This window comes from Suricata suricatta, chromosome 5, assembly GCF_006229205.1.
Source record: "Suricata suricatta isolate VVHF042 chromosome 5, meerkat_22Aug2017_6uvM2_HiC, whole genome shotgun sequence".
NCBI lineage: Eukaryota > Metazoa > Chordata > Mammalia > Carnivora > Herpestidae > Suricata > Suricata suricatta.
Window position 1 is genome coordinate 137201911 of NC_043704.1, and position 12425 is coordinate 137214335.

The 12425-nt window shown below is 42.9% G+C and overlaps 1 protein-coding gene across 1 annotated transcript in view; it reads right to left on the bottom strand.

Annotated features, from left to right (window-relative positions):
- THRB (thyroid hormone receptor beta) overlaps positions 1 to 12425 on the bottom strand; it is a 378523-nt gene that overhangs the window by 4239 nt on the left and 361859 nt on the right. Inside the window, exons 9-10 of the mRNA XM_029940360.1 lie at positions 11470 to 11616; positions 4766 to 5024 (exon numbers count right to left, since the gene is read on the bottom strand). Of these exons, the coding sequence (XP_029796220.1) occupies positions 4766 to 5024; positions 11470 to 11616 (406 nt within the window). The remainder of the gene's footprint in view (positions 1 to 4765; positions 5025 to 11469; positions 11617 to 12425) is intronic.

Consider the following 12425-nt stretch of genomic DNA (forward strand, 5'->3'; position numbering starts at 1 on the left):
CAACTATGATGGACCTTGAGGACATTATGCTAAGGGAAATAAGTCAGAGAAAGACAAATACTGTATCATCTAACTTATATGTGAAGTCTAAAAACAAATGAACAAAACCAAGCTCTTAGAAACAGAACACAGATTGGAGGTTCCTAGAGGCTGTGGGCTAGGGTGGTCTTGATGGGTGAAGGGTGTCTAAAGGTACAAACAAACTTCCAGTTATAAAATAAGTCATGGAAATGTAACATACAGTAATGTAATGTACAGTATGATAGTTAATGATACTCTATTGCATATTTGGAAGTTGCTAAGAGTAGATTGTAAAAGCCTTCATCACAGGAGAGGGAGGCCTGGGTGGCTCAGTCAGTTAAGTGTCCAACTACCGATTTCACCTCAGGTCATGATCTCACAGTTTGAGGGATCGAGCCCCATGTTGGGCTCTATGCTGTTGGCTTGGAGCCTACTTGCGATTCTCTCTCTTCCTCTCTGCCCCTTCCCTGCTCTCACATGCTATCTCTCTCAAAATAAATAAGTAATCTTATAAAAACTATTTTAAAAAAGTCTTCATCACAGTCGAAAAATTTTGTAGTTTTTGATCACAATAAGTGATCATTTTTCAATGTATACAAATATCAAATTATGTACATCTGAAACTAATCCGATGTTATATGTCAATTATAATTCAATAAAAAAATTAAAAATATTTATAAACCAGGATGGATCCCTCATATAGCTCCAGAGAGCTCTCCCACTCTGCTTCCCGTTCTCTTCAGTTTGCTCTTTGTGGCTCTGATCAAATAAGATCGCACTTTACGCAGTTATTGAAGGATCTATATTAGTAGAAATCAAAACAGGGTTCTGCCTAATCTGAAAGGAAGGCTCAACACTAATGTCTCAATCCACTTCTGCATTTAAACAAAATACATGGGCTTTTGGAATCCCCTATTTGGCTTGAATTGCAACTTGTGCATCTTTATTTTGCGTTTTCTTTTGTATTTGATGCTGCTACTCTGTGGATCACCTTAATCCCTCTCTTTCTTTCTCTCACCCCTATCTTCTCTCTTTCTTTGAGTATGCCAGAAGAATTCTCCACAGGATCCTTTACCTTTTGATCCAGGTAGAAAAGCAACATAATACTGCTCCGGATGTACTCCTTCAAAGGGAAAAAAAAATGACCCAGGTTTTGTGGGCTCAAAATTCTGTCCTTTGATAAGAGATAAGGATAAGGTGGTCATGTAATTGACAAAGAGAAAACGAAAGGACGTTTTGTTCATGTTCAAGTAATATTAGGCATGTTTATGAAGGTATATTTAAATAAACTTTTTAAATGAGCATCAGCAGGGGAGGGGCAGAGAGAGAAGGAGACACAGAATTCAAAGCAGGCTCCAGCCTCTGAGCTGTCTGCACAGAGCCCCATGTGGGGCTTGAACTCATGAGCTTGTGATCATGACCTGAGCTGAAGTCAGACACTTAACTGACTGAGCCACCCTGGCGTCCCCTATGAAGGACTATTTTAAAGGTCAAATACTGTCTTTAACTCTTTAGGACAGAATTTCTCAAAGCTATGTTCTTGGGATCATTTCATTTTAGCTCTCCGCTCAGCACTGCAGGGCCAAAGAACTTATGGTAGCAGCTCCTGGAGAAGGCTTTGTAGAAGAGCCCTCAGATACCATGTCACTTTAATGCCAGACAGAACAATGCAGCTTAGAAGACAATACTGAGGAGGGCTGGAGTCGTGGAGCGCAGATATGTAGATTTGTAGCTATATGTAGTTGCCAACTGTAAAGTGTCTTGTAGTATTTTTCTGGTCCTGTCAGTATTAATGAAAAGTGCCCAGGTCATTATGGTGGAGAAGGTTTTCAAAAGGTTTTAAGTGTGTCACGTGGCTCTCAGGCAGTGACAGCGTCATCAGAATCAGAGGATGGGGAAGAATCACCCAGAGAAGTATTTGATAAGGTTTGATACCACAACTTTCTCCAATACTCCCTTTATTTACTTTACTGAGATTATTTGTTTAACAATCTGTTAAAATTGACTCACTACAGGGGAAACATATTATTCATTAAATAAAAACCCATTTGCCGTACTTAGAAAGTAGCCTTAAAAATTGGAGTGTGACAGAAACCTTTATTAAACTTATTTAATTTAGTTATTAATTTATTATTTTTGTAATGTTTATTTTTGAGAGAGGGAGCGAGCAAGTGAACATGAGCGAGCATGAGCGGGGCAGGGGCAGAGAGAGGGAGACATAGAATCTGAAGCAGGCTCCAGGCTCTGCGCTGTCAGCACAGACACCTCACTTTTATTAAACTTTAGCTAAAGATTTTTGCCGAAGACCGAGATCCACTCCATTAAACAGGGAGGTCAGTAAGTGTTAGAGAGGCGTTCAGGAGAGACTGGCACCAAAATGTATCTCTCTCCTTGCCGTATTTAGAAGCAGATATAACTAGAAAGAAAACTGTAAAAGAAATAGCTTTCTCCCGGTATGGTTCAGTGTTATTTGAAATTCTTTGTACCACTACAATTTCAGCTAAAAATGACCTTGAATCCCCCCCAGGAATATGATTCCCACTTATTTAGTTCAATTTCTTTATTTTAAGGGACACTGAAACCCAAAGAAGGAAAGGGGTTACCCATTTTCTTTCTTTCTTTTTAAAAAACTTTGTTTATTTTGAGAGACAGAGAGAGAGAGAGAACACATGCATTCATGCACACGCGCACATGAGCAAGTGGGGGAGGTGCAGAGAGAAAGGAAGAGAGAAAGAATCCCAAGCAGGGTCTGAACTGTCAGCACAGAGCCCAATGTGGGGCTCGAACTCACAAACCATGAGATCGTGACCTGAGCCAAAACCAAGAGTTGGATGCTTAAACGCCTGGGACACCCAGGTGCCCCACCCATTTTATTTCTTACGAATACTTCTCCTAAAGGATCAAGGGCCTGGGTTTCTCACTGGCTGTCAACTAGAAACTGCCTTCAGCTCTGAGAGGCCACAAGCAGGTCCCTGTTATGTGAGCTTTCCTAACATGGCCACTTACTTCATCCAGGCCGCAAGGAGAATCTCTAGGGCAAGCCTGTTAGCAAGAAGAAATCTTTTATAACATAACATAACCTAACTGCATGGGGGGTGACATTGAATTCATTGTATTCTACTGAAGCAAGTCACAGGTTCTGCACACAGTGGGAGGGGATGTACAAGGGTGTAAACATCAAAAGGTAGGGATCGTGGGGGGCACCCTAGAGAGTGTCCACCACAGCATACAACAGGGTTCGTTATGCTATTCTTTTCTTTCTTTCTTTCTTTTAATGTTTATTCATTTATTTGAGAGAAAGAGAGGCAGAGAGAGGAGGCAGAGAATCCCCAGCAGGCTCCATGCTGTCAGCACAGAGCCTGACGCAGGGCTTGATCCAATGAACTGTGAGATCATGACTGGAGCCAAAGTCAAGAGTTGGATGCTGAACCTACTGAGCCACCCAGGTGCCTCCATCATGCTATTCTATCTACTTATGCTTATGTTTGAGATTTTCCATAATAAAAAGAATTTTTTAAAAAAAGTCTGCCATACCTAAATTTTTGTAGCAAATAAATTTCAAGATGAGCTTAAAAAAAGCAAAAAGGAATTCTACTGAGTTAACAAGGAAGCATGGACTCTATAAAGGGTTCGCATTGTACTTGTGACTGATAATTTACCCATCTATCTAGTCATTTACCCAATAAACATCTTTCAAATTCTACTGAACACGGGCCCAATTGTAATTAGACATATTTCTGTCCTCGAAAAATAAACAGCCCAGAGGGAGAGATGGATAAGCGAAGCTGACAGCTGTTATGCAGAGTGGCCCTCAGCTAAACTGAAGATGCTCTGAAAATGCACAGAAGGCTTCTGAAACTACCTTCTATTTAAAGACTAGCTTTCCTTAAAGAGTTTGATGTATTTTGCATTTCTTATTTATTAGGACATAATAAGTGTCAGCTTATTATTACTTACTCTTCGTTGAAGGAGTCTGGGGCTTGATAATGAGCTCTATGCAGATTAGAGATAGTTGCAGATTCTTTGCCATTCCTCCCAACTAGAGGTGGGCTCTTGACTCTGGACTGGTGCTGAGCCTCATTTGGACCAACAGAATGTGGCAGAAGTGATGCTATATGACTTAAACCTGGGCCTTAAGACATCTGCAATTTCTGATTTTGTGTGCCTGGAGTTCTTGGGACCCTCCAGCCACATAGAAGCCCAGCTAGCCTGCCAGAGGAGAGGCTGCATGGCGGCCTAGAGCTGTGATTGATGGCTCAGCCCCAACCTCCACCATTAAGCCACTGAATTTTGGGGCAGTGTGCTAATAGTAATAAACAGCTGAAACCTAAGTTGTAGCTAAGCCATAAACAAATTTTCATCAACCAAAACTTAACACAGAATGGTGTAGTCACTCATACCCATATCCTGTGTAATAAAACCAGAAGGGGGCAGGGTTGGCCAACTACCCTAGGTCAGGCTGGGTCACCATAATAAGTCAATGGGTCACCATTGAAGGTGGGTCACTTCATAGAGTAAAATGACGCCTTTGGGTCCTTCTACTCTGCTGGGAGATTGCAGGAAGCATCAGATACCTGACACCCTCCTTCAGTCCCCAGTTCATTGGCAAACCCCTAATTGCTTGCTGAAGAGAATAGCTATGATTTTGCAGCTAAAGGGGTAGGGGGATTGGAAACTCATCAAGGGATTTGACTTAGTACCAGACAAGCAAAAGCTCTTTTGTCGCCCAGTAATGAGTACTCACCTGAAGACATCAGGAGGACGGCCTGAAGGAGAGCTACTTCTGTGTCATCCAGGTTGAAAGAAGACAGTGACATACCCAGGTCAAAGATGGCGTCCGACACCACCCCAAGACCCCCGTTCTTTAGCTGGCCCCGCGTCACTGCCATTTCCCCATTCAAGGTTAAAGTCTCACTTTCTGGGTCATAGCGCACAGCAGCACGAAGGGACATGATCTCCATGCAGCAGCCTTTGAGGAGGATTATCTGGTCTTCACATGGCAGCTGAAAGAAACCAGCCCACATCAGCAAGAACACGTCAGTGAGGAATAACATGCAGTATTTTAATAGCAACAGGGACGACATCTTGCGATCAGTGTCACTCTTGCGCTTTTTGAGGCTACGGCTTTTCCCTTCCTACTTGGCCGCAGATTTGCAACAACCATTTTTCATACTCCAAGGTGGTCACCAACTTTAACCTCAGTAGTTTGTATTTCTTTTGTGATGGCTATAGATCTCTACCTTGGATTACCATCAGGTGTGAGATTGTGCTCATAACCCCTTACTCCGGAGGTTTGTATCATAACACCAACTGATAGCTGCTTGAGAACATGGTTTATGTTAAGCTTACCTAATTTTCTCATAGTTCTACTAGCCAACGGCTGACTCTACTCTTTAGCTGGAAACTCTGCTTCTCTTTGATTTTTGAGGCAAGTTTGCTCCTTGTAGGTCTCTCAAAAGGCACAACAGGAGAAGGTTGCTGATAGATGCATGTTACCCCTGAGGCCCAGAAATGTTAAAGCTTTACCCAAGGGCACCCAGTGAATTAGGGGTCGAGGTGGAATTAGAATCCAGTCCTCGTGGCTCCTGGGGTTATATTCTCACTACTTCAGGCACCAGAATTACTCCACACACTGGAGTTCTCTGCCAGTTCTGTAATCTCATTTTTTAAAAAAAAATTATTATTTTTTTTATTTTTGAGAGACAGCATGAGCAGGGGAGGGTCAGAGAGAGAGGGAGACACAGAATCTGAAGCAGGCTCAAGGCTCTGAGCTGTCAGCACAGAGCCTGACGCAGGGCTCGAACCCACGAACCATGAAATCATGACCTGAGCCGAAGCTGGACGCTTAACGGACTGAGCCACCCAGATGCCCCTGTAATCTCATTTTAAATGTATTGGGTTGTTTTGTTAATTAGGATTTGTGATGATGTGACAGCATTTATAACAAACAGGAAAAAAAGAACTTTGTTAGTAAAATAACAAAAATATCAGTTTTACTTTCTGGCAGGGGAGAATGTTGAATTAAAAGCCATTATCAAAATGGTTTGGAAGCCTATTAGTTAATGGATATTTTTGATGCATTGGGCATCATGCTAAGATTTAATGTGTCATCTTATTTAATCTTCACAGTGATACAGTGAAGTAAATATTCTTTAAAATTTTTTAAAATTTTAATTTTTTAATGTTTATTTTTGAGAGAGAGAGAGAGACACACACAGAGTGTGAGTGGGGAAGGGGCAGAGAGAGAAAGAGACACAGGATCTGAACCAGGCTCCAGGCTCTGAGCTGTCAGCACAGAGCCCAGTGCAGGGCTTGAACCATAAGATCATGACCTGAGCAGAAGTTAGATGCTCAACCAACTGAGCCATCCAGGTGCCCCGTGAAGTAAATGTTCTAATTTTAATTTCATTTATAGAGGTGGAAATCCAGGCTCCGAGAGGTTGAGTAACATACTAAGGGGTCACATGAGTGTTTTGTCGGTGAGGCTAGGATTTGAAGCTAGAATCCAGTGCAAAGAGAAGAAGATAACATACTCTTTCGAAATACTCTGGATATGACTAAGTTACCATAACCTGAATATGTAAATTACACATAGTTTTTACCTTTTCATTAAATCAGATACAAACTCTTTTGAGACAATACTCTTGGCAACACTCACATGTTCAATTTAGGTTGTTACATAAAACTGAAGGTAATACTACTGAGTTATATTTAAAATGCTGGGCATTTCACATTTTTTGCTAACTCAGCTTAGCCACCTTACTATTTAATTTCAAATTATTTAGCTTTTTCTACAAAATAAAAGTCGTTTCATATTTGGTTCTAGAATATATACATGGGAATTCTCTCCTTCCACTCATTAAAAAAATGACTGTGATTTACTTTTATTTAGGTTCTAATTTGTATTCTTCAATTATATCCTTGGACTCCTGGCCCAAGATCATGGTAGGAAATGGGAAACCCTGAGCTTGGATAGATCTTCCACTAGTAAGATGGAGAATTGGCCCAAGGGGGCGCAGGCTGGCTTTAATGGCCCCCCCCCCCCCCCCCCCCCCCCCCCCCGAAACTTCAGCCTCATAGGGTCACCTGAGGGCTTGTTAAATACATTGCTAGTTCCACCTTCCACATTTCTGCATTCTCCAAGTTCCCAGGGGATGCCCATGCTGCTGGTTCAGGGACCCCGCTCTTGAGACCCCCTGGCACAGAATGGCAAAGAGAAATTACTGATTGGATCAAACCGTTTGTTTTTTTAATCTGTCATAAAGAATGCAAACTTGGACAGGCTCTGTCTTTGTAGCCAAGTCTGAATCTAGATGAAGTAGAAGATTTCTTTTTAAAACTTCCTAACTGTTAATTGGTTCTGATTTAAATAAAAGTTAAGTCAGTATTTGTTAAGAATCATCAACAGCTTAGAAACTAGGCCAGATGCCTCTCCCTTTTGGAAGGGTCTGTAGGTGGGGCGTCTGGGTGGCTGAGTCTAAGTGTTCCACTCTTGAATTTGGCTCAGGTCATGACCTCAGGGTTGTGAGATGAGCCCTGTGTTGGGCTCCATGCCAGGCGTGGAGCCTGCTTAAGATTCTGTCTCATTGTCTGCCCCTGTCCCTCCCCTGCTTGCACACTTCCGTGCTCTCTCTCTCATAAAAAAAAAGTTTTGTAGGGTGTTGGTGAGATTTGTTTCAACATGTGGGCAAATAACCTCAGTCATCTGCCACAATGCTTCACTGTGAGGCTGCTGCAGGAGGGCACGGCAGGCCAGATGCAGGGGCACATCCACAGACTCTCTGTCACCTTAGGAGAGAGGCACTCAGGCTGATTGGAAAAGATGTCCATGCCGTACACCCCAGAAGTAATTCTTTTTCTTATGTTTATTTATTTGTTTTGACAGAGAGAAAGATTTTGAACAGAGGAGGGTCAGAGAGAGAGGAGAGAAAATCCCAAGCAGGCTCCATATTGTCAGCGCCGAACCCAGTGCAGGGCTTGATCCCACGAACCGTGAGATCATGACTTGAGCCGAGATCAAGAGTTGGACGCTTAACAAACTGAGCCACCCAGGACCCCTAGAAGTGATTCTTAATGTGTTTTGCCAGCAATGATTTTAGATCTTTTGAAGCCTGGGCTGTCTACCAACCTTGCTGGTGGATTGGCATGGATCTTAGCACAAAATTACTGTGAGCATAATTTGAACAGCACATGCACCAAAATGCCTCTGGCGGGAAAGCTCTGGCTCTCCAGACCACCTGGGACCTCCAACCCACTCCATAGGATGCTCACGGGCCTACAGAGGTCATTTTCTTCCTTGGGGTTCTAAACAGAATAAGAAAGGGCTGAAGGTCCTCAGGAGGCCACACACACAGGAAACAGATGCATCTCTGCTGTAAAAGCAGCCCCTCCCCACTTTGTTTTTTTTTAATTTGGAGACTACAAAAATCAGGGTTGGAAGAGAGATGGAATCATGACTTTGAAGCAGGATTAAACTTCTGAGGGAACTTGGAGAAGCTTGCCACAGCTGTGCTTGTGAAGTTCCATCTGGGCCCCTGACTCTTGCCACGGACATATTTGTTACTAGTGGGAGAGATGTCTTCTCTTCCTTCTTCTTGAACTGAAATATCTGTGGTTGGTTTACATCAGCTTTAGATTTTTCTAAGAAACATTTTTAGTGAGTCTCCAAAGGGGAACATATGACTGACAGGCTAGCTTGGGTTGTAGGGGTAGTGTACTCAATAGACTTTTTCTTTAGACACCAAGGATGGGGGGCCAAGGACACAGTCCAGAGAGACAGACAGTGGGCCAAGAAAGGTCCAGGCAAACAAACTCAACCCAGTGCACCAAAAAAAAAAAAAAAAAAAAAAAGATGACATGTAGAGTCAGAGGAAACCAGCACCATTGGCAAAGGTGTCCACCATTTTTGAGAGCAATTTGGCAACACGTTCCAGAAGCCTTAAAAGGTGCTGCTCCTTAGATTCTGCTTCTAAAATTTGCCTGTAGGAAACTGCGGTGAGCAGGGCCTAGGTACCGGATGCTCATTGTAGAACGTTTATATTAGTGAAGAATGGGAAATTAACTGAAGATCAGTCAAAGCAGGTAACCTAAATTCTGTAGATCTATTCTTTAGTTTGTGGTCATTAAAATTTATTTTGTGGAAAAAAACCACTTAAATGATGTGTTCTATGGCTCATGGTAAAATGTTTGGTTTAACAGGGTGATGGTAATGTTCTCTTTCTTTTTTTTTAAATATTTATTTATGTTTGAGGGAGAGACAGAGTGTGAGCAGAGGAGGGGCAGAGAGAGATGGAGACACAAAATCAGAAACAGGCTCCAGGCTCTGAGCTATCAGCACAGAGCCTGATGTGGGGCTTGAACGTATGCATTGCGAGATCATGGCCTGAGCTGAAGTTGGATGCTTAACCGAGTGAGCCATCCAGGTGCCCCTATAATGTTCTGTTTCTTTATTCCATGGGTGTGTTGAGTGTGTGAAAATTCACTGGGCTTCACCTTATATGTGCCTTTTACTCTTTAATAGAAAGTAAAAAACATAGTTTCATAAGTAGGAAGTACATTACTATATTTCATATTTCATATATACGGGTATATATGCACACACACACACACACACACACACACACAATTGAAAAAACTCAAGTAGGCTCCAGAATGTCAGCAGCTTATCTTTAAGTGGTGTTACTATGAATCAATATCTTGAATATGTTATTTTAAATAACCTTCCAAACCCTAATAAGCAATAATTCTTAAAAACGATGGTCAGAGACGTAGAAAGCTCCATACCAAGTACAGACACAAGTCAAAATTACTTCTCCAGGACTCACCGGCTCCTCTGGGTATGAATAGTTCCCACTGCAGGGCTGCCAGCCAGTGTGTCAGGCCCCCTGGCCCCACCACAGTGAGGGGATAAGAGGGAGAAGTAACAGGGAGGCACACACTGTCCCTCAGCTGAGTCTGGGGACCAGACACCTGCATCCTGAAACGTGCTGCTCTGTCCTTCCAGATATGTCTCTTGTGGAGGCTCAAAATAGGCAATGAGAAGCGTCCCCATCAGTGTCTGAGGTTTTTCAGACTCTAGCTGGGCTCCCACTGTTGCAAACTCAAAGGCACAAATGAGCTGGAAGCCAAGGCACAATGGAATCAATCCAGGCAGGGAGGTGGCTTCTTTCTACGTGGGGCTAGATTCACTTCTCATTTGGGTAGCTTACTGCAGAGGCTCACAGCAGTGTGTGGACCTCTCTACGTGATATCTTTCTGGGTCCCTTTGAGAGTGGGCAGAGCAAGAGATTGGCACCTGAAGGGTGTTTGTTTGTTTGTTTGTTTTTACATTTATTTATTTTTGAGAGACAGAGCACAAGTGGGGGAGGGCCAGAGAGAGAAGAAGACACAGAATCTGAAGCAGGCTCCAGGCTCCATGCTCCATGCTGTCAGCACACAGCCTGATGCGGGCTCAAACTCACAAACCATGAGATCAAGACCTGAGTCGAAGTCAGACCCTGAATCGACTGAGCCACCCAGGCACCCCCTGAAGGGATTTTTCAAAGGGCAAAATTCTCTACTTGATTTAAAAAAGGAAGGCTAGAGCAGGATGGTAATGTGATAGAGGAAATAGCAGCAGCATTAGCAGCTGAAACTTATAGATATACTTAGGACCAGGCACTATCCAAGCACTTGACATACAGGACTGCATTTCAACCTTGCAACAGCTCTGAGAGGTAAATACTATTATGATTCCCATTTCAAAGATGAGATGACCAAGATTTGAAGATACCAAATAACTTACGTAGGGTTCTTGCCCATTCAGCTGACTGTAGATCCCATGCCCCCAGCTACCACTTAGTAAGACTGCTAAAGTTAGGGATGAGGTGCACAAAAGGGAAAGCCTAGGAGCTCTGTTGGGTGAGCTCTTCAGGGTGCCTTGAAGATGGGGTGCTTATAAGAAAAGGGAGGAGATTTAAGGAGTTACTAAGATCCTTACTCTGTGAGGGAGATCCTTATTCTTGAGGAAGAAACAACCACACAACTGTTTTTGCTGTGATGTGTAATGGAAGCATATTGATTTCGACTCAAGCCATGGCTGTTTGGATAAGTTAACATAATCTCTATCCTGCAAATCTCTTATAAGGTTTGGATTCAGTGTGGGTAGGCTTGGGCATGATAACTGGGACATCATAGGTGCTGAATGAACAGAAATCCTATTTCCCTTTGCCCAGAGTCAGTGGATGGATAGAATCTTCAGCCTCATGTGGATGAGCTAATGAATGATGACTGAATAGAGAAGGTAGGGGAATCAAATGAAATAGAGTGGATTTTTGTTTTGTACGGACATTGCTTTCATGTGAGTAAGTCCCTACTAATTAATATTAAATTATAAATAGTACTCAGTATTCCTGGAAATTGATGGAACTGTAATGAAAAATAATGCAGAAGGAAAAACAGTTTCCTCACCTCACAAAACATAGGCAACTTTTTGGCAAAATCCACCACTCTGGTAATTGCTGGTGTGATGATTTTTGTAAAATGGCTGAAGGCTTCCAAGTCAACCTTTCCACCTTCTGGGGCATTTACTATTGGTGCTTGTCCAATATCTTCTGGCTAAGGAGGAGAAACAAGGAAGATTTAAGTGAAGAACCTGAAGGATCCTTATTTATCATAGTTCTCATATGGCAGAAAATCTCTTCTGAATTGACATACTATATAATTTCCAGTTTTCACTTTGCTTACTAACAAACTATGCAGTTTCCACAAAGTTCAGTTCTCTGAGCAAAAGTATATGTCTTGGCCATTGCTTTGATGGCCCCCAGTGATCATGTTCACAGGATTGTTGCTGCAGAAATAGAGAGAAAATAAGTGAGAGAAAGAGGGAGCTAGAAACAACAGGAATTTGGGTTCTGTTCTGAATGTGTGAACGATGCCAGATACCATACGTGCTGGGGGTTCTGGGGTGGCATTTTCAGATCACTGCACTTTCTGGCAGGTGTGGACTGTGATGGTGGAGTATGATGGGATGTTCTGGCAAGTAGCACCCTGTGGGTTCATTCTTGCTTTTGACCCAGCTCCTGGGGCTCAAAGTTCTTGTCTGCTCTGCAGACTCCAGATGGGGGAGGTCTCGGTGGGCTGAGGGGGAAGACTTCTAGGTCTCCTATAGGAACTGAATTGTGTAAACTTGGCAAGCTTTTGGGCAGAGTGGTGAATTTGCTAGGATTTGATTTCTGGGGCACTTCTCTGTCATTGACTTGCACAAGGACAATCCATAGCCTTCCTACTCAAAGGGTGGTGTAGCAGCTTGGATGTCATCTGGGGACTTGTTAGAAAGCCCCCTCCCCAGACCTAATGGTGCAGAATCAGCATTTTAGGATGCGTCCCAGGTGGGTATGCTCCTTTAACCACCCTGTTGTCCGTGG